Source organism: Triturus cristatus, chromosome 1_2, assembly GCF_964204655.1.
Source record: "Triturus cristatus chromosome 1_2, aTriCri1.1, whole genome shotgun sequence".
NCBI classification, from domain to species: Eukaryota; Metazoa; Chordata; class Amphibia; order Caudata; family Salamandridae; genus Triturus; species Triturus cristatus.
Window position 1 is genome coordinate 1,009,422,927 of NC_140580.1, and position 23,363 is coordinate 1,009,446,289.

At 45.4% G+C, this 23,363-nt stretch overlaps 1 protein-coding gene across 4 annotated transcripts in view; it reads left to right on the forward strand.

Moving 5' to 3' along the window:
• The window catches only part of LOC146868589 (uncharacterized), a 1,503,661-nt gene that overhangs the window by 511,315 nt on the left and 968,983 nt on the right, over positions 1 to 23,363 (forward strand). Inside the window, exon 1 of one of the 4 annotated variants that reach the window (XM_085611727.1) lies at positions 13,229 to 13,353. The exons of the other annotated variants lie outside the window; for them this stretch is intronic. Within the exon in view, the coding sequence (XP_085467853.1) occupies positions 13,279 to 13,353 (75 nt within the window). The 5' untranslated portion in view covers positions 13,229 to 13,278. Of the gene's footprint in view, positions 1 to 13,228; positions 13,354 to 23,363 lie in introns of those variants that run through there. 4 annotated transcript variants of the gene reach the window in all.

Sequence of the window (23,363 nt, forward strand, 5' to 3'; positions counted from 1 at the left end):
AGAAAGACGAGGGAGCTGCGAGTCACCGAACCGTGCTTCGTTAGGTGCTGTTACTCGTGTGCTATTTGTGCTCTCTCTTTACGGCTCTGTTGACCTGTACGTACATTTTGAGCTGCTTTATATACAGCCTGCGAACCGGGCCGTTGTGCGTTTGTTACTAAAGTAAACCCCTGCGCAAGCGTGTACCTTCGGTGGAATCGGTGCTCGAACGGTTGGACTCGCTAGCGCGAGCTTAGTCCCAGAACGAATGGACCGTTGGCTGTCCGCGCGCGCGCGCACACGCCTGGAGAAGACTGTATTGCGCATGTCCGTCCGTGACGCTGGCCCCTCGGATGGCGCGGGTCTCACTGGAATAGAATACTACAGACATGATGAAATAAACGTCACTTACGGCCTTTGGCCTAACACGGAATTGCCATTCTAACTCCTGTATAAATCCAGGAGGACAGTGGGGTAGCGGGACCACGTAGTGGGGTAGCGGGACCACGTAGTCAGGCCCGGGCCCTTTCCTTACCCACCCATGCTGTGCAGGGGCAGCGTGTGCACCCCCTGCCTCTTTTGCTCTCTCTGTGACGCACTGGTGAAAGACAGGAGACACATTATGATGTCTACGGCGAGAAAAAGCCTTCGAGGTCTGGAGACGAGTCACGCATTGGCGGCACAGACCGGCCCCTGGGCTGCTTCCTTCATAGTTTACGTTGTATTAATCCCTGCCCTTCTTTGTGAAGTGTCTGGGGCCAAAGGCAGGTCGGACGGGAAGAGAGTGTAGAGATCAAACAACCCGCGTGCCGTGAAATTCCAGACCAGGACCCGGAGGCATGACACGACAAGGTGCCTCAAGAGACCTCTTGTATTTGTAAGTAATTTGCCACCGACTTATTTAAATGTTTACAGAACTACAACACCGAAACAAATATAAACCTAATTTGAAAGAAGGCTCGTCCATCCCAACGTTTATCCACCCCACAGTCATATACACATGAAGCAAAAGCATATTGTTCCAATATTAGTTCGTTGAAATATAAAGCGGCAACCTAAATTAAAAAATAGCCGACCTAAACACCTGAAATGTATGTACTCTACAGTGGATGAACATCTTATACTTCCGCTCTTGGCGCCACATGCCTTTCGTTTTCTGGGTCGTGGATTTCAGGACATTCAGCTAAAATTGCCAAGGCTATTGATTGAGTCATGGCTCTGTTGAACTGAGCAGGTAAGGCTACTGGTCATTATGAGTTTTCAACTCATTTAGTATGACATAATGACGTCACCTAAATAAAGGTAGCGAAAGGACAAGAGTCTGCCGATACCAATGTGGTCGCTGTAAATAAATGTTGTACCCATGGTCAACCAAGTGGTCAGCCTGCAGTGACTCGATAGTGGGCTGGTGGGTGTACTTGGGGGGGGGGGGGAGGGGGGGAGGGGTTACCGTTATTTAGATTTATAAACCACATTATCAGATACTTGCAGCTAAGGAGACGAAACCAGCAACCTGAAATCGGCACGCCTTTGCGCACACAATGGACAGCGCCCCAAGGAAGGTCAGGTGCAAGGTGTTACTCTAATGAGCCTGTGGTCAGACAGACGAGGTACTGGAAACATCAGATGCCAAAAAAGTTCTCCACCAGAAGGGGAGTCCTACATTCTCTAATTTTATACATATGCAGCAGTGAGAGACAAGGCCTGCTTGCACTGCAAACGGTTTGTTTAAGAACAGAAAAAAGAAGGCATCATACTCATGCTGGACAGGCAAAGGCCCGCAGAAGAGGTCTTGGATAGCGTTGTTACAACTCTGGTCCATGAAGTGACAGACAAATCTTGTTAGCTCAGAGCAGCCCACCTGCCCAGCAGCTGGGTGGCTGTGCCTAACCAGTCCAGGTTCTGGCTTTGATAATCACAACAGAGTAACTAGGATTCTTTAGTTAGCCCATACTTTATTCAATGCAGGTGCAGATAGATTCTACAGAACCAAAGAGGAGCTCAAATACTGACTTAGTACTGGAGGGGAAAACCAGTGCATTGTGAGAGACTGCTATGCCTATAATTCAGATATCGAGTGGCCCAATAGACTTAAACCACACAATCTCTGGCTTTAATCACAGGAAACTGGGCTGAAGAGAACAAACCCGTCTAGAATGTGTATTGTGTCCACACATCCCAAATGGTCCATTGTCAAAGCTATTGGTGCTTTGCAGAACTTCTTGACCAAGGCCCACAGGAATGGAGTAATGTATCTAGTTATCCTCAGGGATTCAGATGACCAGGTAGGTGTTATGGAGCCTAAAATTAGACATATGCACATAACACTGTGTGTTGTGTCACTGATGAAGCAGGCAAGGACAATGCCATAAAAGGGACATTTCATCAGTAGGAAACCAGCTAATAGCCCTCAGGTACCTCACAGCTGGCAGTCATTATTCCCTTGTAAAATGACACCTGGCATATTAGTACTGGTACAAACACCAGAGAGTGCTCAGAGAAAAGAGAATCCCCGCTATAGGAAATTAGTTTGAGTTTATCCATACGACCAGTAGGCTGTTTTCCAGAGATACAGATAAAATACATTTTCTTCTACAGATAATTATGAAAGGCCACCAACCATCGGCCTGGCAATGGCCTGTGGAGATGGACGAGGCCAATCACAGCGCTGCATTGCAGTGTTGTGATTGTTTTAGAGGAGCCAATCACAAGGCTCTATTGCAGCGTAGTGATTGGCTCTGAGGAGCCTGGCTGCTTCCTGTTCGGCGGAGGAGAGATGACGTGGGACAGGGCAGACCCCACCGACCTCCAGAACTACCGACCCATCTCCCTCCTCCCCTTCGCAGCCAAAGTCACTGAGAAGACAGTCAATGCACAACTAACCAAATTCATCGAAGAAAACTCCATTCTCGACCCCTCACAATTCGGATCCCTCAGCAACCACAGCACTGAAACCGCTCTACTCGCCGCCACAGACGAGATCCGCACCCTCCTCGACCAACGACACACCGCGGCCCTGATCCTACTCGACCTCTCAGCAGTGTTCGACACCGTCTCCCACCGTACACTCACCGCCAGAGTCCATGACGCCGGCATACAAGGAACCGCCCTCGACTGGATCCGCTCGTTCCTCACTGGCAGAACCCAAAGAATCAGACTACCACCTTTCCTCTCAGATCCCATGGAAATCAACTGCGGAGTGCCCCAAGGATCATCGCTCAGCCTCACGCTCTTCAACATCTACATGGCCCCCCTCGCCACCATCACCAGACAGCACGGACTCAGCATAGTATCCTAAGCCGACGACACCCAGCTCATTCACTCCCTCACCAAGGACCCAATCACCACTAGACTCAACTTCCAGGAAGGAATGAAGGACGTCACATCTTGGATGAGCAGAAACTGCCTGAAGCTCAACTTGGAACAAGACAGAAGTCCTCGTCCTCGGACCCTCCCCCTCGGCATGGGACAAAACCTAGTGGCCTACTGCCCTCAGCAGCCCCCCCCCACACCCACAAACCACGCCCGAATCCTTGGCATCATACTAGACTCCTCCCTCTCCATGACCCGACAGGTCAACGTCGTCGCCTCCAGCTGTTTTAACACCCGCCGAACCCTCCGAAAGACCTTCAAGTGGATCCCCCCGAATCAAGGAAGGCCGTCATCCACATGCTCAGAGCCAGCAGAATAGAATACAGAAACACCCTCTACACCGGGATCAACAAGTCTCTGCTCCGCAAGCTGGAGACCATACAGAACACTGCAGCCAGACTCGTCTTCGACATTCCTTGACACGAACACACCACCCAACACTTATGGAACCTCCACTGGCTCCCCGTTGAGAAGAGAGTCACTTTCAAGACACTCACCCACGCCTACAAATGTCTCCACAACACCGGACCACAGTACCTCAAAGAGAGAATCTCCTTCCACGTACCCAAGAAAACCCTCCGATCCGCTGACCTAGCCCTCACCGAAACCCCGCGCATCCACAGAGCCAGAACAGGTGGAAGATCTTTCTCCTACATCGCATCCAAGACCTGGAATGAGCTCCCACTCAACATCAGACGCACCCCCTCCCTGAACATCTTCAGGAAGCTCTCAAGACCTGGCTTTTCGACTGAATAGAGCTGCTCCCCCCCTCCACTCCCCCATCGCCTTGAGACTCTCACCCTAGGTCGCTTACAATTCCCCTGATTCATTGATTGACAGAGCGGCGAGGAGGTAAGTTAATTTTTCTTTTTTTAACAATTATACCTCCTTACCCCCTCGCCCACCACCCCAAAAAAGTTCTAGCCACCACTGGGCTACCACCACTTTGACCCTGGGGCTCTGTAGTTGTGAGGCCTCCAGGTCAATTGATTTTGATGGCAGAGCCAGCTGAAGCATTACCATTGGAAACCCAGGTGTTTCTGAATGGGACAAGAGAACTGCAAGCTTGTCAGAAGGGAGGCATGACCGTTTATGTCAGATCTTTTGCTTCGCCAAATTCTAAACGACCCCCAGTAAAGGGCAGAGGCCAACATTACAAAAAACATCAGACGTCTTACCTGCAGAAAGAACAGTGTGACATGAAGCCACTTAACGTACCTTAGAATAGATATATATGTTTGTTCCAGATAGTTCTAAGGTTTGATTGTGTGTGATAAAATTCCAGATGACATCCAATGAATACGTAGATCGCAGTTATACATTTTCCACCCGAACTGATATTGTGAAAGCTAGGTGGTGCAATCCCAATGTATAAGAATACAGACAATGAGTACAGTGAACAGTGTTTTTAAATTGTTTGAGTCCATGCCCTTTATACCTTAATGAGTCACACATTAAATTGTACATTATGTTCTTGGACTCGTAGACTGCTAGAGGATCTCTGAGGCAGCACGCTCCTCCGTCAGTTCTATCTTCTGAATTATATTTGGGAAAAAGCCCACTATTGTTACTTTGTTATTGCGATAAGTCAGAACGTCATATTTACCCACCAATATCCAACAAATGACAAAACACGGCCGTGGACTGTGGCATTTTTTTCCTAGGGCAAGCTGACAGAGTAAGACGCCTCTGCCCCCTATTCTAAACCCCTTTAGCAGGCAAATCTCTTGTGGTGATAACATGGTGCTGTTTCTATGAACTCACTGCACTTGGACATACATTGAGAGGGAGCACCTTAACTTTGTATATGTTATCTCTCACTGCCTCCATGTATCGTTCTACGTCTAGCAGTCCACGCCTATAAGTGCCTGCCTTTTTAACATAAAGGTCAGAGGATTCTCAAAAGTCAGGTAACTCCCGTTGGCGATAGTAGAGGCCGCCAGACAATATGTAGCATTTAAAACAATCAACATCTACGAGTGTCGAAAAATAAATAGGAAACGCAAGCATACCGGGGACTGCACCCAGGTGACCAGCATAAAAAAACTGTTGGAAAGATATCTGTGGTAGTGTCATTGCACCTATCGCTGGACGGTGACTGGGCGCATTAGAAACAGTAGGCTTATCTGGGCGGACTTTGGTTCTTATGCAGCTAGGTTTCATATGTGTATGAACAGGTGGAAGGAATACCTTGCCTTATTTCCGAGAGACTAGGGTCAAGTAACCTTGTTCAGCATTGAAATATAAAGTGTAGTCTTAAATCCTTAATCACTGAAGAAAAAGCTTCCTGCGCTACCACATTGACAGTTAAGTTAATTTACAGCGAACATTGGCAAAGCCAATAGGTCGTGCCTTTGAGGCTTATTAGTTTTGCCAATCTTTTAACCTTGCTGCCCAGCAGCTCTGAAGCTGTGAAGCATAGCTAATACACAGGAAGAACAAAACCGTAAGTGGTTGGCTGCGCCATTTAGGAGTGGCACGCAACAAATGTTTATTTTTTTTATTTTTGTTTGCTTATCGAGTTTGATTGGTAGACAAAAGAAAAAAACAAAATTAATGCGAGCAGCAGGGGAAATTGTGCAGGTGAGGGAAAGAACGTAGGTGGGGAAGCAACATGGAGGGTGAAATCACAGAGGGAGGGGTAGGGAACTGCCTCTTTTTGCATGAGCATCTCAAAGTTTTGGACTGATTCTGTTGGTTTTTCAACTCTGAGAATTCACTGAGGCCCGCTAACCAGACCTCACTGCCAGTGCCCTGACCTTTAATAGTATATGGTTGATTGACTAACGCCCAATTTGCTTAACTTTACTTATAACTCCCCTAGTATATGGCACCAGGGGTACCCAGGGCCTGTAACTTAGTGTCCCACCAGGGCTACAGCACTCCTGCCTCCCTGGATGTGCAGCATGAAAACCTGCCAACTCACACAATGCCGCAGTGTGACACACGATATCGGCTCCCATCACACGTCTCTGGGTTAGGAGTCAATATCACACGTTGGATGAGAAAACGAGCTGAAAACCACTGTAAATAGTGGTTTTCCAGCTCGTTTGCCGAGGCCTTCAACTGCCACTGTCCATTAAGGGGTGTGAAAACACCCCAGGACATCGGCACCATCCTCATCAAGCCTTCTTTTTTGGGAGTAGGGGGTTTGGTGTGGGCTTCAAAAGGGCCTTGTAGGTACTTCTCTGCACGAGGCCCTGCCCCTTCAAGGCCCTGCCCCGTCCTCACACAGTGAGATTGTTCTTCAAATTGTTCTTCAAATTGGCAGGTATGAAAAAGTCTCCCAGCGTGCCACTGCAGACTGGCAGAGTAATTTTAAACTGCTAACACAACTTTGCCATTTAAATTAATGGCAAAACCCAACCCTTCTTTTTTAATATATATGTCACCCTTAAGACAGGCTTATTGAATCCCAAGGCAGGATAATGTGTATTAAAATGTAGTACATGTTTCTATGTGTCTTAACAGTGTATACCCCAAATTGTTGTTTTTACTGTGAAGTGGCTAGTATAGCCCCATTGGCAAGTACAGGGTCACACGCTGACAACTCAGTTGTGCTAGCTTCTGAGTGGGACTCCTAAAGTTGGTACTTCAAGGTATCAAAATAATTATCACATTAAGCCTGGGTTGATTTCCAAGTCAAATTTAATGTAACTTTTTGAGTAAATGCAACTTTTAGAAAGTTACCACACTGTTGCCCAAGTTTTCCAGTGGCCATTTGCAGCTGCTGACCACAAGACAGTCTTCTGCCCTCCTGAGGAGAAGTGTGAACGACTCCCATGGGAACAATAGAGGCCTGTCATTGGAAGAGGTAGTACCTTTCCCTGGCAGGAAGCCACAAAGAGGTTGAGCCCAAAAGGTGAGCTTCAAAGTGGAAGCTGCTTTTGAAGGGCAAATGGTAGACACACATGAGGGGCTGCTCTTTTGTGCAGGTAGACGGGTTGCCCTTGGGGATAGAGAGGAGAGACCAGTTGCCAAACTGTTTATTCCATGGGCATGTAGCCCTCAGGTAGCCACACCTCTAGAGTGGGCTATCAAGCTCCACACATCGAGAGACGGTTCTGCCATCTTGGGAGTGAGCCGAACAGTGCAGTCTGAGATAGGCAGAAGCAACACATTGCAGTAAGTCATCATCAGGCAGGAAGGGTCCTAGTAGCCCATTCACTAATATCTGCTGCATCCCCAGGGGCATTTTCTTGGCATAAATATGGCATCCCTAGAACCCAGACTACATCTGGGCTGGGACAGCACCAAAGAGGACTACCTTGCTGTTCTCTGGACCTGGCAAAAGAGGCTGCATCAACCACTGCACTGCATGTGCTGATCCTTGTGCATGGTTCGTGGAAAAGCCACTCCCAAGTCCCAGGCAGAAGAGGTGAACTCCAAGAGTTAGTTGGCTGATTTCCGGTTACAGCACCAGGATCACAAAAACTGAAGAGGCCCACCCTGGCTTATCAGTAGCCACAATTACCCGATTGCCACTGGCCACCACTGTGCAGCAGAGGAGACCAAGTCTGGATGCTCAAAAGTTGAATCCAAGGCTGGACCTGCAAGAGTTGTCAGAGTGCTGTCTGGTTGCCCAAAACGGACACTAGCCTTTATTAAAGGGAACCACTGGTTTCACTGTGACTGGGGACCAGTAGTCCAGTGTTATCTGGACTTTGCTGGATAAAGTAGGACATTGAGGGACACCGACCCTGTGGCATAATTCACCCCACCTGGACTGTGGACCGAGGAGTAACCCCAAGAAGCCCCCGGTCGACCTCACAGGATTCACAGCATCTTACGGCATCTTCAGCATTTTGTATTCCTTGCATCAGGACCATTCCCTTAAAGTCTATGGCGATTCACCCATTGAGCCTGGAACTGGACTAGAGACTCCTTTGGTGACAAGATAACCTGCCTACAACACCTTAATGGCCCCCTTGACCTCTTCCATGCTGGAGCTGGTCTCCTAAAGTAGGCTGGAATTGCCGAACACAACTTTATAAAAGTTTTACAAAGTTTCCACATTTTTCGCTTGCCAATACTTGTTTGATTTACGTGCAGAGCAGTAACTTATGATTTACTTAAAAATGTATATGGAGCCCTCCTGTCAATTTTGTTCATTTTGGCGTCTACAAAATTATGAAAATATGATGTATATTTATAAATTGGTGTCAGATTTTTTGTGTAGTATGACTTTCACATTTTGCTGGTTTGGTGCGCGTACATGCTTTACACTTGTTACTTTGTTTAAGCCTGACTACTTAAAGCCACAGCTAACCAAAGCTGAGCTAAATTTAAACAAACAAGCCTGACTGGACCCATGTTGGTAATGTCAGTTCCAAGAAAGTTGTCTGGACAAGTCAGAGTAGTCCTAGTATTCAGAACAAATTCCAGTACGCTGGTTTCATGGTGATAATTCTTTATATATAGGTGTTGTAACTCATAAAAAAAAATTGAGTTGCATTGCAAAGAGATGATAAACAGCCAACACGTGTTTCGCCCCTTTACATGGCCATCCGTTCCTCCTCTTCTTCAGTTCTTGGTCCATGTAAAATCTATCATTCTGGTTCACTGAAGCCCCTAAATACTACATTTGGGGGGCATTTTAGTGGAGTACAAGACCAAGGCCAATGGGCCCCTTACCATGGGGTCGCTACACCCCCTATATTCCAGCCTCCTGTGGGAGGGGACCATGTCCCTGAATCCTATTGGATGTTTTTCCTCCTCTTCCAGATGGAGGAAAGTGAAAATTGTGTTAACCTCGCATTCCCCACCAGATGGATGGGTTTGGCAGAGGAGGGCACACCTCTTAGCTGTTGTGGGTTTCCCCCCTTTCTTCCCGCTGAAAGGGGCAGAGATAGGAAGGGGGGGGCCTTCTCCTGCTACAGGAGAGGCTAGGGGAGGTGAACACATGGTGCTGAGGCCTTTGAAGCTCGCCGCTTCGGGTTACTCATCCTGGCTGGGAGGGGATGTGAGGCCCTCCACCCAACCCAGGCTTTGTTTTGGGTGCTGAGAGCGCTGGCTGTCACCCCATTTGTCCAGACCAGCATCTAAGGGCAGCATGTTGGCTCAGACCAGTCAAGAAACACTTTAGAGCTGTTGGTTTTTCAGGGGACCCTTCTAAGGGGACCCCGAGTGCATTTTTTTAAAAATCCAACCCTGGCATCAGGTTGGGTTTATTATTAGGAGTAGTCTGATATCAAACTCTCCTAGGTTCAGTAAAGCCATCGAGGTGATGTGAAACTCGGGTTTGTGGAGTTTACGGCCCATTAACTCTATATGGTTTCACTGTCACTTACAATTTTAAGAATAGACTTAATATTGCAGGGTAATTATGTGCTTGTGCAGATATGTCCTTACCATAGATATATTGCACCCTGCCCTAGGGATGAGAGGCCTTCCAGAGTCGTGACTTATATATACTTTAGGAGTGCTGTTTTGGCATGGCACACAGGGCTGTGTGACGTGTCGGCTTCTCGTTTTTCTCTGCACCAAGGCACACATGCTGCAGTGGCAGTTTGCATGGCCTTTGTGAGGGGTTCTCAGGCTGGCACAACTATTGTTGCGGCTCTTGGGTACCCTCTTCAGTACCAATGCCCTAGGTACCAGGGGTACCATTTACTAGGAACTTACAGGGGTATCTGAAGTTGGTCCAATTGTGGATTCGTTTTAGGGAAAGAACGCTGGTGCTGGGAGCCTGAACATCAGAAACCCAGCCGACACTCAATCAAGTTTGCATTGGATATTGGGCAAAAGGTGTGTGGGGGTACTGCAACAGAACCCCCTTTTCCTACATGGTGTCTCCAACTTTTTCTGTAGTGGAAACTACTTGCGATCATTGAAAACCATCCTGAGCTTCTGCCTAATAAAGGGTGTTCCGGTAAGGGTTCATAAAGTCCAAGTAGCTTAAACACTGCCCCTAGCGTATCACAGCCCTGCTCCAGTGAACATACAGCAATAATACATATTGGGAGGCCCATGCAGACTTGATAGGTGTCTACAAGTAAACAATACCTCGAGAGACTGCTTTACGAGGCCAAGCTCTCTTTACCTAAGGGAGAAAGAAACGAAAAAAAGCAATGAAGAATGGAGGATTAAGGAAGGGGAGAGAGAAAGAGGAGAAGAGAGGGAGAAATAAAAAGGAAGAAGAGGGTAAAAGAAAATTAAATGTGAGGAAGAAAGGAGATGACAAAGGAAGTAAAAGACAATGAGAGAAAGAATGTCATGAGAGGAAAACAGAAAGAAAAAATGTACCCTACAAGGCAAGTGAAACAAAGAATTAGGAGATACAAAAAATGAAAGCAGTGAGTAAGAAAGGGGAGTGAATGAGCGAGAGAAATGAAGAGCGGGAAAGGTGGAGGTAGAGAGTTTGAGAAAGAAGCAAAAAACGGCATGAACAAACCAAAAAAAGAGAAAGGAAGATAAGGAAAATAGAAACAGAAACAAAAAGAAGAGAATGAGGGAAAAGACATGGGAGATGGCATAGTAACAAAGAGAAAAAATGAGAATAAAGAAAAAGAAAGGAAGAAAAAGGGAACATAAGTAAACAAAGGAGAAAGAGAAAAAGGAACAAAAGAAAGAAATAGACATGAAAAAGATGAGAACAAGGAAAGAACAAGTGAGAATCAAAAAATTAGAAAAGTAAATAGAAAAGGAGAGCAAGTAGAGTACATATACAGAAGGGAAGAGAGGAAGAAAAAAGTGCGAAAAATACTCAAAGAAGAAGAAAGAAAGAAAGAAAGAAGACAAGAAATAAAGAAGCAAAGAACAGGAAAGAAAAAACTGAAAAACTAGAAATGAGGGTAAGGAGAGAAAGAATGAGGGGATGAAAGAGGGGCAGGAAAAAGAAAGTACAAAAAACAGGGAAGGAAGGAAAGTAGTGGAAGAAAGGAGTAAATGAAATAAGTGAAAGGAAGACAGCAAGAAATAGAAAAAAGGAAGATTAAAGAAGAGAAGTTGAGAAAGAAAGTGAGACAGAGAAGAAAGAAAGAAGGAGAAAGGAGAGAACTGGGGAGAAAAAGAACTGTGAAAATAAAGTGAAGGGAAGTAGAAAAAAAGAAAGAGCTAAGGAAACAGAAAGAAAAACATAAAAGAAAATATTGAAAAAATTAAACCAATAACAAAAGAAAGAAAATAAAAGCAAAGTAACGAAAAAAGAATTTGTCAGAAGAGAGTGGGCTACATGTTCGAGCATTTTCAGATTCCTGTGCCCCACAGAAAGCATTGCACCTGTTGGAAACCCCTGTTCTGTGTTAACATTTCTGAACCAAGCAATGGGTTATTCTCCTAACAAAGTAGAATGTAAGGCACCTGCAACGAAAGGAAAAAACTTGAAATCATTTTGAAATTGACATTAGAGTTACAATTGAATACTTTTGAATAGCTGAAGCCTACCCCTAGTTCGACCCATGTTAGAAAGGCATTTGATTAATTTGCAATAAAGCATAAGCCAACGATTACCCTATGAATATAATAAATGTGACTTCTTTATCTGGATATGCTGCCATCTGTTATCACACAAATTTAGATTGGAACACACGAGTTAAAGTGATTAGTAATGATGATGGAGCACACAATTCCTGGTGCTCCACTACTATGAGAATTCTAGATAGATATTCACTATAAAAGGACCCCTTAAACATTGATGGCTGCCAGGGGAGACCTGGCCATATGTGAGCTACCAACAAGCTATGGCCAGATTTCCAGTAGTACCTAGAGGTTTGAACATATGTTCACTACCAAGAGAGCCCTGGACACATTCCTACCAGGAGAGCTCTGGGCCCTTGTGTACTACTGAAGGAGCCCTGCACCTAAACATTCCCCGCACAGGCAGCTTTAGACAGGTGTCTTTCGATCTACAGAGCCAGTGTTGTTGCAGGGGTGCATGGGCCCTAATACAAGCACGGAAAATGGTCTCCTCAGTCCCCATTTGGGTAGTAAAAGGCAGCCATAATTGAGGACATTTGGCACCTGCAGCACTAATGATAGCTTAGCTACGTCCTTGCACTAAACCATAGACCTGTTACCTACCATAGGAGCTCAAGGCAGATGTTTGCTTTAAAGGCGCCCCCAAATGGATGATTACCACCCAGTATGACCTAGGCAGGTTTTCATCATGGGGTTTGCGTTATATAGGGCACTTAGGAGGAGGCAGATGTTTACAAAGTGAGAAGAAGTAGAATGTTATGATCGTTTTAGGGAAGCCTACTCAAAGCTGCAGGGCCAAGGGAGCTCTAGAAGGGCATTCACTAGCAAGCAACCTGGACAGGTAGATGAACACAGCCGAACAAACGTAAAAAGTACCGCTCCAATATTCAGACAGTGAAACCACCAGGGTCCAGGATGTATCAAGGGGGCCAAATCAGAAGCGCCGCGTTCTTCACAACATAAGAAGCTGAAAGACATACTTTCGGTCAGGGAGAGGAACAAGTTACAAATGCGCAATAAATGCACCGGGTGGAGCAGCTCTCAAGGCGGTAGAAAATGTGTGCGTTGTACAGATCACGCACCTCTGTAATGGCATTGACCATTGTAAATGGGGACCGCTATGGGCGTCATCTCGGGCAGCCAATGAGCTCCCAGACGAATGCAGACATATCAAAGGAACGCGCAGCATGCACAGGAAAGTACAGAGGTTTACTCTCACTCTGACGCAAGTATGTCTCCCCAATAAAACCAGCGGTTTTACGACTATTTACAGAATAAAATACTGCTGAGGAAGAGAAATAAACAGCCGTGTTTGGAGAGTCGGGCCACACCTGCTTTGTGGGATGACGGGGAGCAGGAGGCAGGTCAGGGGTGTCTCTCATCTGGCGGGCAGGCGGGGGCGTGGCCTCAGCCTCCAGTGGGCTCTCGGTCCGCTCGTGAGCGGCGCTTCTTCCTTCCATGTGGCTGGAGGCGCCTCGGTCCTGCTGCTTGCTGCTGCTGGCTGGAACCATGCTGGGGAGGCTGGGGCTGGGCTGCCTGCTGCTGTGTCTGCGGGTAAACGGCGCAGAGGAGGCGTTTTCCGAGGTAAAGGTGGAAAGGTGTTGGGGCGATGGGAAGCTATTAAAAGAAGGAGCACGTTGAAGCACACGTGCACTCTGTTGTAACTACCTACTAGATGTGTGATCTTGGGGGGTGTCGTTTAAGCTCAGCATCCGTCGCTTCTCCGGCTCGCGTCTTACTTAACCGAGCCCTTCTTTCCAAGTTTCCGCACCCTCCTTGCCAATTCTTGCTCTTTTCTAAGGTATCCCTTTTTGCATCCCTCTCCTCGTATGTCTGTCTCTCCACTAAACATACTCCATTGCGTAGTTTCCGGTCATTTTATAGCTACTAACAATTCCATGCGGTCACTTTCTCTGTCCTTACTTCTTTCCGCTCTCCTCTGTCATACGCTCCTCTCTTCCCAGCAGTTCTCGCATTTCCTGGTAGTTTTATTTTTTTCCATCGGTACCCCTCTTCCTCACCTTGAAGGCTCGGCTCACCCTGTGTCCTCTGGCGTCTTTTAGCCAATTCCTCTCCCTCTGTCTCTCTTGGCTTCACTCACGCCAGCGGTTCGCCGCATCCCTTGCCTTCCAGGGTTCTTATTTTCCCTTATCTCAGATCCGCTACACACCTCACTTTCCGTGCCCGTCTCGCCACCCTCCCGCACAGGGTTTCTTTCTTCCTCGTGCCCACAGATGCTCCTGCATTTCTTTTCTTTCCACGTTCGTGTCTGCGTTCATCATCCTGTGTCTCACGCCAGGCACACACTTCCTCTTGTGCTCCTGCCTGCCCCCTGTTATCCTCCTCACTGTCCCCGGTGGCCCTGCTACCTTATTCTACCTTCTCGTACTTAATGGCTCCTACTAGTCGCATCTATCACCCTAATCCTGAACTTCCGACCATCGCTGTGTGCCCGCACCCCTAAGCCCTTTGTGTCCTCTCCACTCACTCCCTTGTAGTTCCTGATGGCCTCATCAGCCCCTGTCTGTAGTTCTGATAGCTTTATTCCCTCCAATCCAGCTGTTTTCTCTGCTCCTATTCCCCGCTCCTCTCTAGTCTCATGCATTCCTTATGTTCTCTATATGAGCTCATTTTTATCTGTCTTTATCCAGTCATACACTTTACTATTCCCCGTCCCTTCTTTGAAGTTCTAGTTCTCTTTTTATATAGTGCGTAGCAATTCCCTCTACCCACCTCCTGCTCTCTTTTTCCATCCCTCTCTCAGCAGGAAGCTTCTATTTTATATTCTCCTTTATCTTCAACAATTCTTATGTCGTCTCCTAAATTCTTCATTAGCTTGTGATGTCTTCACCTGTCCCATCCTTATCAGTGGCTCTCGTTTTCCTCCGTTCCATACTCTTTTGGGGGAAGATGCTTCCTTTATTAACTCTCTTTCCCAGTAACAGTTTTCAGTGTCTTTCTGTAAGTTTTAACTGAACAGTTTCTGCTCTGGTGACCTTTCTGGTCTCTCTAAAACTGTTCTGCTTTCCTTATTTGTCGTTTGCAGTTGGTGTCTTTCTTGTGTCTCCTGTTTCTCTTTGCCAGTCCACTTTCTTAATCACTTACCCTTTTCTTTTCATCGGTTCATCAAGTTTACTATGTCTGTCTAGCAGCTGCTGGTTTCCCCCTCAAGTTCTATCAGCAATCACGGTCCCCCCAACTTTACTTTTCTCCTCTGTAGTTCATAGTTTCCACATCACATCTTTCATCTTTTTATCACACCAATCCCTGGTTCCCCATCAGCCTATGAATTCCCCATCTTTACATCTTCTCCCAAGTCCCTCATTCTCACATTTTAACTCTTTCTTAATGGCAGTCCTTTCTCTTAGCCATCTTTACAACTCAATTCTATCCTGTTTTACCTCATCACAGCGTCTTCTGTTTTTGACATTTCTATACTTTTAGATGATTAGCAAATTGTGTCCATCTTTGCTGGTTTTGAATCTGCCCCAGGCTCCCTACCCTGCTTCGATTCCGAAGAGTTTTTCAGACCCTGTTCTTCCAGTATTCAAATCTGTCCTTATATAAAATCTATGTTCTGGGTTACCTTTTCAATACTTTATGTTTATAACTGCGATCTCTACTAAAACCCCTCCTTTGATCCATCTGATACGGTCACGTTAAGGCTAATTTAATCGCTACCTCATGTTGGTAAGGTCTTGAAGCTTCAGGATGTTTATACAACAGATATATTGACTTAGATTTGGGTTTAAGGCCCAGCCAGGTTTTTTTCTGGCCATGCTGGCCAACCTCAGAATTGTTTCTGATGTTGGCTGTGTCAGAACTTTTGTTTTGATCTGTTAGCCACATTTAACCGATTGCCTTGTCCATCTGTCTTCACTGGGCTTCAAAGACAGAGGGTTAGAAAGGTGTACACCGTTTCTTCTGACAACATCGGAGTAGTCTCTGATTCCACATTCGTCTTCACTGCCAGTCTCTTACATTGCGATGTTCCTCAGAACCCCTCGCTGCCCCCTGTCTTCTCAATATTTATGTTGAGCCATTGCTTCTCTCGTCCAGTGCCTGACTTCTACTTCTGTTATGGAATTGGATGGACAGAAAATGACTCATGCTGAAAATAGCCAAAACCAAAGTCATGATTGTCAACCACTAGGGGCCAATATGAGAAGGTTTGGTGCTGTCTGTTTTGAATGTTGATAACTCCCTGCATATCTTGCATTTCAATCAACTTCCCCTGGGGCTTCACTTTATTTTTCCTCCTTCATGGTACCGCACCTTATGGAGCAGGGTATGCTTTGCCCTTTATCATCTGCATCCAAAGTCAAGAATCTAGGGTTTCATCTTGATATATTGCTGTTGTTTGAGAAGCGAGACAGTGTTGTAACTTTTGATTTCCTTCAGATTATTCTATTAAGATGGATCATCTCTTTTTATACTGCTCTATTTTTAGGTTCTTGATGTGGAATCCATAATCATATCCAGATTAGATTGTGTGAATAAGTGGTTTTTAGGTATACTATCCAACATAGTTCAGAAGCTCCAACATCTCTAAAATATAGTGGTTATGCTGATTTACACTCTTTCTAAATTGGATCAGCAATGCCCAATTTCACGTAGAGCAGCGGATCATTTTTAAGGCCTTGGGCTTAAATGTGTCTGTAGTAAACTGATCTAATATGTGCCTCCCTCTCCCCTACCACCTGCCCCTTCGGTCTGATGCCCGCACTCATTTAGCCTCCCATTTTAAGATGTACAGACGGAAGAAGAGGCATGGTCTCTTGGTGTGTCAGGCTTGCTTCGCATCTAGGACCACACTGGCCCATTAATCGAGCTCCTGACTCAGTTGGCAATAACCCAAAGCATTCAATGTTGGCTGTTATATCTGTAGTCTGAAATCTTCTCATTATAAGATGACCACCACCATGCAGCCACAATACAAGTATGCTCATGGGTTCATAAATCCTCACTTTGGAACTGTTGTACTGGTCTTACTACGAAAGAGGATGATTAGAGAAATTTGATGCATTGTAGCATTTCTGTTTACTCTTCACGCTGGCAGGTTTTACACTTCCCCTCAGGACTGGTTCTCCCTCCTGGATACTGGTGTCCAGTTTTTAGTCCTTTGTCATTCTCCTACCTTGTCATTGTGCTTGAACTTGGATTATTCATAAATTCACACCATATGCCATGGATGTTATTCATCCATTGACCTTGTCCTCTTTGGTTAATTGGCTCCTTCTTTGTGATGGCAAGCTTCTATTTTGGAAAAGACAGCAAGTCTTCAGCTCTATTGCTAGTCATGTCATTGATAACATTAATAACCTCTTCAATGAGAGTAAGGCTGAAAGTAGCAAACATGACACGAAGGACACTGTTAGGCCCAGGGAAGAGAAAAGGGGTAACTGTGAAATTAATGCATTTCCAATGGTGACTGAGTGTAACATAAAAAAAGACTCTTATGGAGGTAAAATCAGTTGGCAGAGGATGTTTGTCCTATTAGCTTGGAACATATCACAGTACCGGCTATTCTTAATTCATCGTTTACTTCAGGGAATGTTCCCAGTAGGTGTAAGACGGCTAACCTACAGGGCCGGACAGGGAACCCAAATCTGCCCTGACTGTTTTGTAGAACCAGCCCCAGGGGTGGGTGGGGGCAGGGGGGTGCAAGTGTGAAGCACTGCTGCTTTTGTAACTGGGAGCTGATATTGCAGCACCGCTCCAAAAACAGCCCCCAGTAACAAAAATGCCCTCCGCTGCTGCAAAACCGACCCTCACCCATCCTACCTTCCGGGGAAAAAGCTTGATGCCCCCTACTGCCAGTCCGGCCCTGCTAACCTAGACCACACTGAAGGTGGTAACTATTTTCCCCTTCACTTACTTCGGACAATCTGTCTGCCAGTGGTTTAAGGAGTACTGTGAATTAAACCAGCAGATAGATGGCAATCATCTTGGTATTCATGGCCACATTGGTCTCAATTCTAAGCCAGCACAGACTGAATCTGGATGGTGGAGATATCTCATGTTTGATTTATTGGTTGCTTTTGATACCGTTGATCAAAGCACCTTGATCAAGTGGATGGATAATATGGGCATAACCATACTAGTTCTGAACTGGTTTAGATCCGTTTTTGGACAATAGGAGCTTTGTGGTTAAATTGCCTTAAGTTCTCCTAGCTCTAAAACAAAATCCACTCCCATTGAGAGTTCAGTTAGGATCGGCTCTACCTACAGACAGTGCTTAATTTGAAAAAGAATAAGTGCTGAGGCCAAAATTTCTCTCTTGGCCGGCACTGCCGAATGTTGGGGATATTGAATACCATGGCTGTCTAGGTTTGATTCCATCTCATCTCTTTCATTGACCACCCTACACTACTAGCCCCTAATCTCACTATTGCAGGTCCTCTTTCTTTCCTGCTTTCTCCCTTTGTCACTGTTTTTCTACCTTCCTCTTCTTTCTTTCTCCTATTTGGTATTTCTGTTTCTTGACCGAGTTGGATCGGCAAATTAAAAGAAAAAAAGTAGTTGCGTCATTTTGTAGGCACACACATGCATGGTGTGCACACCTACAAAAAGACACAATAGTTTTTTTTTTAGCCATGCTTCATAGCATAGGGTAAGCTATACAGTATGGCTGAAATACACTGACATAGCCAATAGGTCCTAAAGGTGAGACTTGTTGGCTTTGCCAGTGCTTGTATATGTGTCTGCTGGCTCAGGTTGCAGGAAAATACGGATCCGAAAAAGTCTTATATGCTGATTATATGCAGATTGTGGATAAATCTGAACTTCCTTTGATTGAATGGATCGAAAACTGAAATTACATTGCTTGGCAGGGATAGCCTAGTGGTTGAATTGTCATGACCGGTACATACTGGTACTCTCCCTGGGAAGTCGGAAAAGGTGAAGAACTTTAGATTCATCCTAGACAAAGATCTTAGCCTCATGTCCCAAGTAAATAAGGTGGTTTCTGCTTGTTTTGTCTGAGACAGCTACGCAAAAATGAATGCTTTTTAACGAAAATCTAGTGCAAAAGTGGGCAGTGGCCTAATAAATTTGTGTATGGATTATGCAATTGCATATTATCTCGGGTTATCAAAAAATACAGTTCAAAAGCTCCAGTGAGTTTAAAACTGGGCAGAGTGGTGTTTAATCATTGGAATTCAGTCAGAATCTTAGACTCATTGGCTACTGGTTCAGCAGTGGATTAAAATGTAAGACTCTTAGTATCTACCATAAAGCCTATTATAGTAGCAGAAAGTTCTACTTCATATCCCTTCTTCCTAGATACAAGATCCAAAGACCATTGAGACGTGAAAAACAGCAACTCTTCATGACACCTCGCTTTTTAAAATCAAGACAACGGTGGATAGCGTTTTCTATATTAGCTCTTCCTATAAGGGAGTATTATTCCCTTGGAGCTGAGATGAACAAAACATTGAACATGATTTAGAAAAAAGCTGAAGATGTATTTATTCGATGAGGTCATTCTATGCTGTTGGGGTAGTATTATTGTGTGAAGCTGTTGCTATTGGTATTGATTCTGAGCACTAAGATGCCTTTGGACATGCGTTTGCGCTCTATTAAGAGTTGCTTCATTTATTCATTCTGCTGCGTTTCTAATAATCAAAAGTTCTAATCCACTGGCACAGTAGTCATCCCATGATTTGAAGAGTGCATGAATTGTTCAAATTGCTGAACGCATTCTATGTAGATTTGAGGGAATGAATGGGCGTACATTTTTATGCCAGATGAGGTCGAATGTCAGTGTGTGCCAGGGTTTCCTTCAGAAGTGCATGGTGCTATCTAAGAGTTCTAGCCAAACCACCGACACAAATATTTTCAAATACCTTTTTGCTCGGTCATGTGAAATCACTGCGGGATCTTGTTCGGGCATTACCTGTGCAATCCGGGGTTCCTGCTTGTAACAATTGGAGTTGTTTACCCCTGGTGTCCTGGGTCCTCCTTGCTACTTCTTACTATTAGAATCCAATCGATTAACAGGTACTATCCTTTACCACATGACTCTAGCATAGCAATGCTGAGCAGTCCAAGTTGTACTCACGGAGGTAATGTGGGCTAGAAGCTCAGAACTCAACCGACAAAGTAATCTACTTAATAATGCTATTAATTCAGTCACTGCATTTACTTTAAAAAAGAGAAGTGCTTTAAGTCATACTAAACTAAGTACTATACCTATAACACGAGTGCACACAATGGAACCCGAACATAGCAAAGCCCTTTCTAATGGGATTTGTCACTTGATTAATCCGTTCAAAACCCCTGTCTGGGGCTTTTGCCTCAAGGTTACTGAACGTGAAGCTCTTTCCTATTCTGTTGAAATGCACCTTCTAATTGTATGTGGCCAAATTCTTTCCTATGACTGGATGTTAATCTGTGGTGCTCGTGAGCAGCCTTAACTTCACACTTCGCCCGAGGCCCCTGACAGTTAAGTGTGGAGGTGCATACAATTATTTTCAAAGTGGCCACATAGTCAGGCAGGGCAGCCATGACTAAAGACGAAGAGGCTTCCAAGGAGAATAAGTGTGTTTGTGCACGCTACACTTTTAGAGAGTCCGAACAGCCACTATAATATTGTCAATCATGTAGTTGATTGCATTTTAAAAGGGATAACTGAAATACCTGCAGTGTCTGAATGGCTAAATATCTTCATAGCTGCCAACTTTATAGAATTATTGTGAGAGAATATGTTTGATATTCTTGGGGCCCTGCTATATCGTTTTTAGGTCTCGCCTGACCCAGCGCATGCGCTGGTCTGGCGAGACTTATTGAGGGGGCTCCAAAAAGTGCTACCAGGCCAGCCTAGAGCTACAGTGCATGTGCGCGGGCGCGCGCATCGCGCTTTACCACGATTACTTTCACTTTCGCGGCCACACGGCCGCTTGGCATAGCCAATAGGTCTCGCTTTTGGGACCTTATAAGTGTTTAGTTATGCAACTGTTGCATGGCTAAACACTTATAAGGTCCCAAAGGCGAGACCTATTGGCTATGCCAATGCTTTTTTAAACTTGGGGGTTAGCATTAAAGTGTTTAAAGACCATCGGCCTAGACTAGAGGGTGAGTTTTGAGGCACATACATTTCTTGCAGGAGTCACCCTCAATAGGGCAATGATCCTTAAGCTCCCAGTGGAGGAGCAATAAGGAGCAAAGACTCAATGATGAGAGTCTTCAAGCAAACTTCAGTTGGGTCCACTGCCCACACTGAGGGATCCTTTAACCCACAATAGATGTTACTGACACACTCACGGTCAGCCTTTTCCTTTGCAAGCAGTTTCACAACAGCTGCAAAGGACACAGGGGGGGGGGGGTGCGGAGGATTCCGAGAATATAGTCCCACACGAGTAGGACCTTCACGAGTTATTAACTCCACAAACACTGTTCTGATTTGTATGTGGTATCATGGCCCTCACCTCAGTTGAGTCTCACCTAGTTGCGTCATTGATACTCCTTTAAAGCAGATGGGAGGACTAATGCAATGGGGGCGGGGCATCTACTGGCGACAATGACAAAATGGCTCACCACAGTCACTAGTCACTAGTAACTACTGATACTTCCTTTAGGCCTTAAGCAGCATTTGGTATAGATTGGGATTCCAGTCCTGCAAAGCTCTGAAACCCCTGATCCTGGGACAATGCAGACCTCACACTGGTCCTTAGGCACGTGACTGATTAATCTTTTCTAGATCGGAAAAACTATGTCACAGAGGTATCATTTAAAAAATATATTCATCAGCAATAGAGCAGTGGCCAGTAAATATCCTCTAATTGAATAAATTCCAACACTACCTTTTCAACAGATATGTTTGAACATATGCCTGAAACCAATGTGCTGAGTATTCAGGTGATCACACAGTGCACAAGTGGTGAGGTGTCTAAATGTCTTCATACAAAAGATGGGCTAAAGAATAAAAATGTGAAGGAACAGTATGAATGACAGACTTAGTCAATGTTTTGTAATTTCTACCAATTTACGATCCTAATGAGCCTCAACTATCGACCCGACGTTTCAACCGAGTCTAATTAGTTTCAGGGACATCATCAGGATTGGGACATCAGAAGAGGTTAATGCACGGAGCGTGCCTGCTGCTCACACAGGAGTAGTTTAGTTAATCCTCTGAAAAGCAATGTTCTGGCCCGCAACTGCAGCAAAAGTCAAGTAAATTTTAGGCAGCTAGGTCCATTATTTAAGGTCTATAAATTAGGCGGCACTCAGAGGGGTTCAAGCTGGAGAGAGATCGGAGAGGGCCAAAGCAATACACAACTAGAAATTGATGTAAGCCGGGCTGAGTCTGGGAAAAATCAGAGAAGCATATTCCTATAAAGACTGGCTGGGCAAGGGTCCGAAGTATCTCTGTCAAAGGCTCACATGATTTCACCCTGCCAGGAACTTGCGTTCCAGTGAGAAGATACTACTGTTAGTCCCCCGTATCCGATGATCTATGTGGGGTGGAAGATCCTTTGTATATCTGGCTCCTACCCTTTGGAACAAACTGCCATCTGACTATAATAAATTTAGGAAAGCACTAAAAACTGTTCTGTTTTAACTCCGTATTTAACCTGCCGAGATACCGCTTTGGGGGTTATACATGCGTGTTATCAAATTATTTCATTCATTTATTTACTGCGAGAGTAGGTCCTAGCTGAGCCAGGAGCATAATGCGTGCCACTGCAGTCCCTGTGGCGCAGGGTGGCTCCGGCTATTTAGGGGCCCCCATTAAGACCACAACTAATAAATATCTCTGAGATACGAGATATTCTGGGGCCCGTCTTCGCATTCTGCATGGTGGTCATATCCTTTTGCGTTACCCCACTGAGCTGGGCGTGGATGACGATCTGCTAGCATGGTGTCTGTGCCCTCTGTGCCCAAGGGAGCCCAAGTGGGCGTTCTCAAAGCTTTCAGCCCATTCACTTCAATGTTCCAGGCACTTTTTGGAATGGAGTCCCCAATAACACCTACACCTCCGTTTTAAACCGCTATTCTTCGGTACGGGAGGTATTCTCAGGATCTGGATATATGTCCTTTTGGACTTCTTTTTGAGAAAGTGAGTTTTAGATTCCAGGTTGGTTTTGGACGTGATTGTGTCCTTTTGCACTTTTTTCGAGATATCCACTTTTAGATTCTAGTTTGATTTTTGGACATGATTGCACAGCACTTGAATTTCTGGCCTCTGCTAGCATCTTCCTTACATTGTTGTGTCTTTGCTTCTACTCACCTTCTAGTCTGTCTCTGTTGCACAGCTCTTTGATTCTTCATATGCCCCGTCCAGACCCGTCCCCTTTTCTTCCATGCACTGCAAGGAACTCTGTTTCTCCTTGAGCGTTGACAGGTATACAGATTATTTCTGTAAGAGAGAGAGAGACCTCACTGTTCTCAGACTGTTCCTCAGCACCATCCCTTTTATTTCTGGGTGTATGATACCTCGAGCTGTGAAGTCTACCTTTTCGTTTGGCTTCTGTTAGTTATCTGTGGCGGGGATCATACAGGCGCCCTTTACACTAAACAATCAGGAGCACTCTTTTTCACGAACCTCTCTGCTGGATCGGTGCTCGACTGTCTCCCTGTTTGCCCTTTCCTCC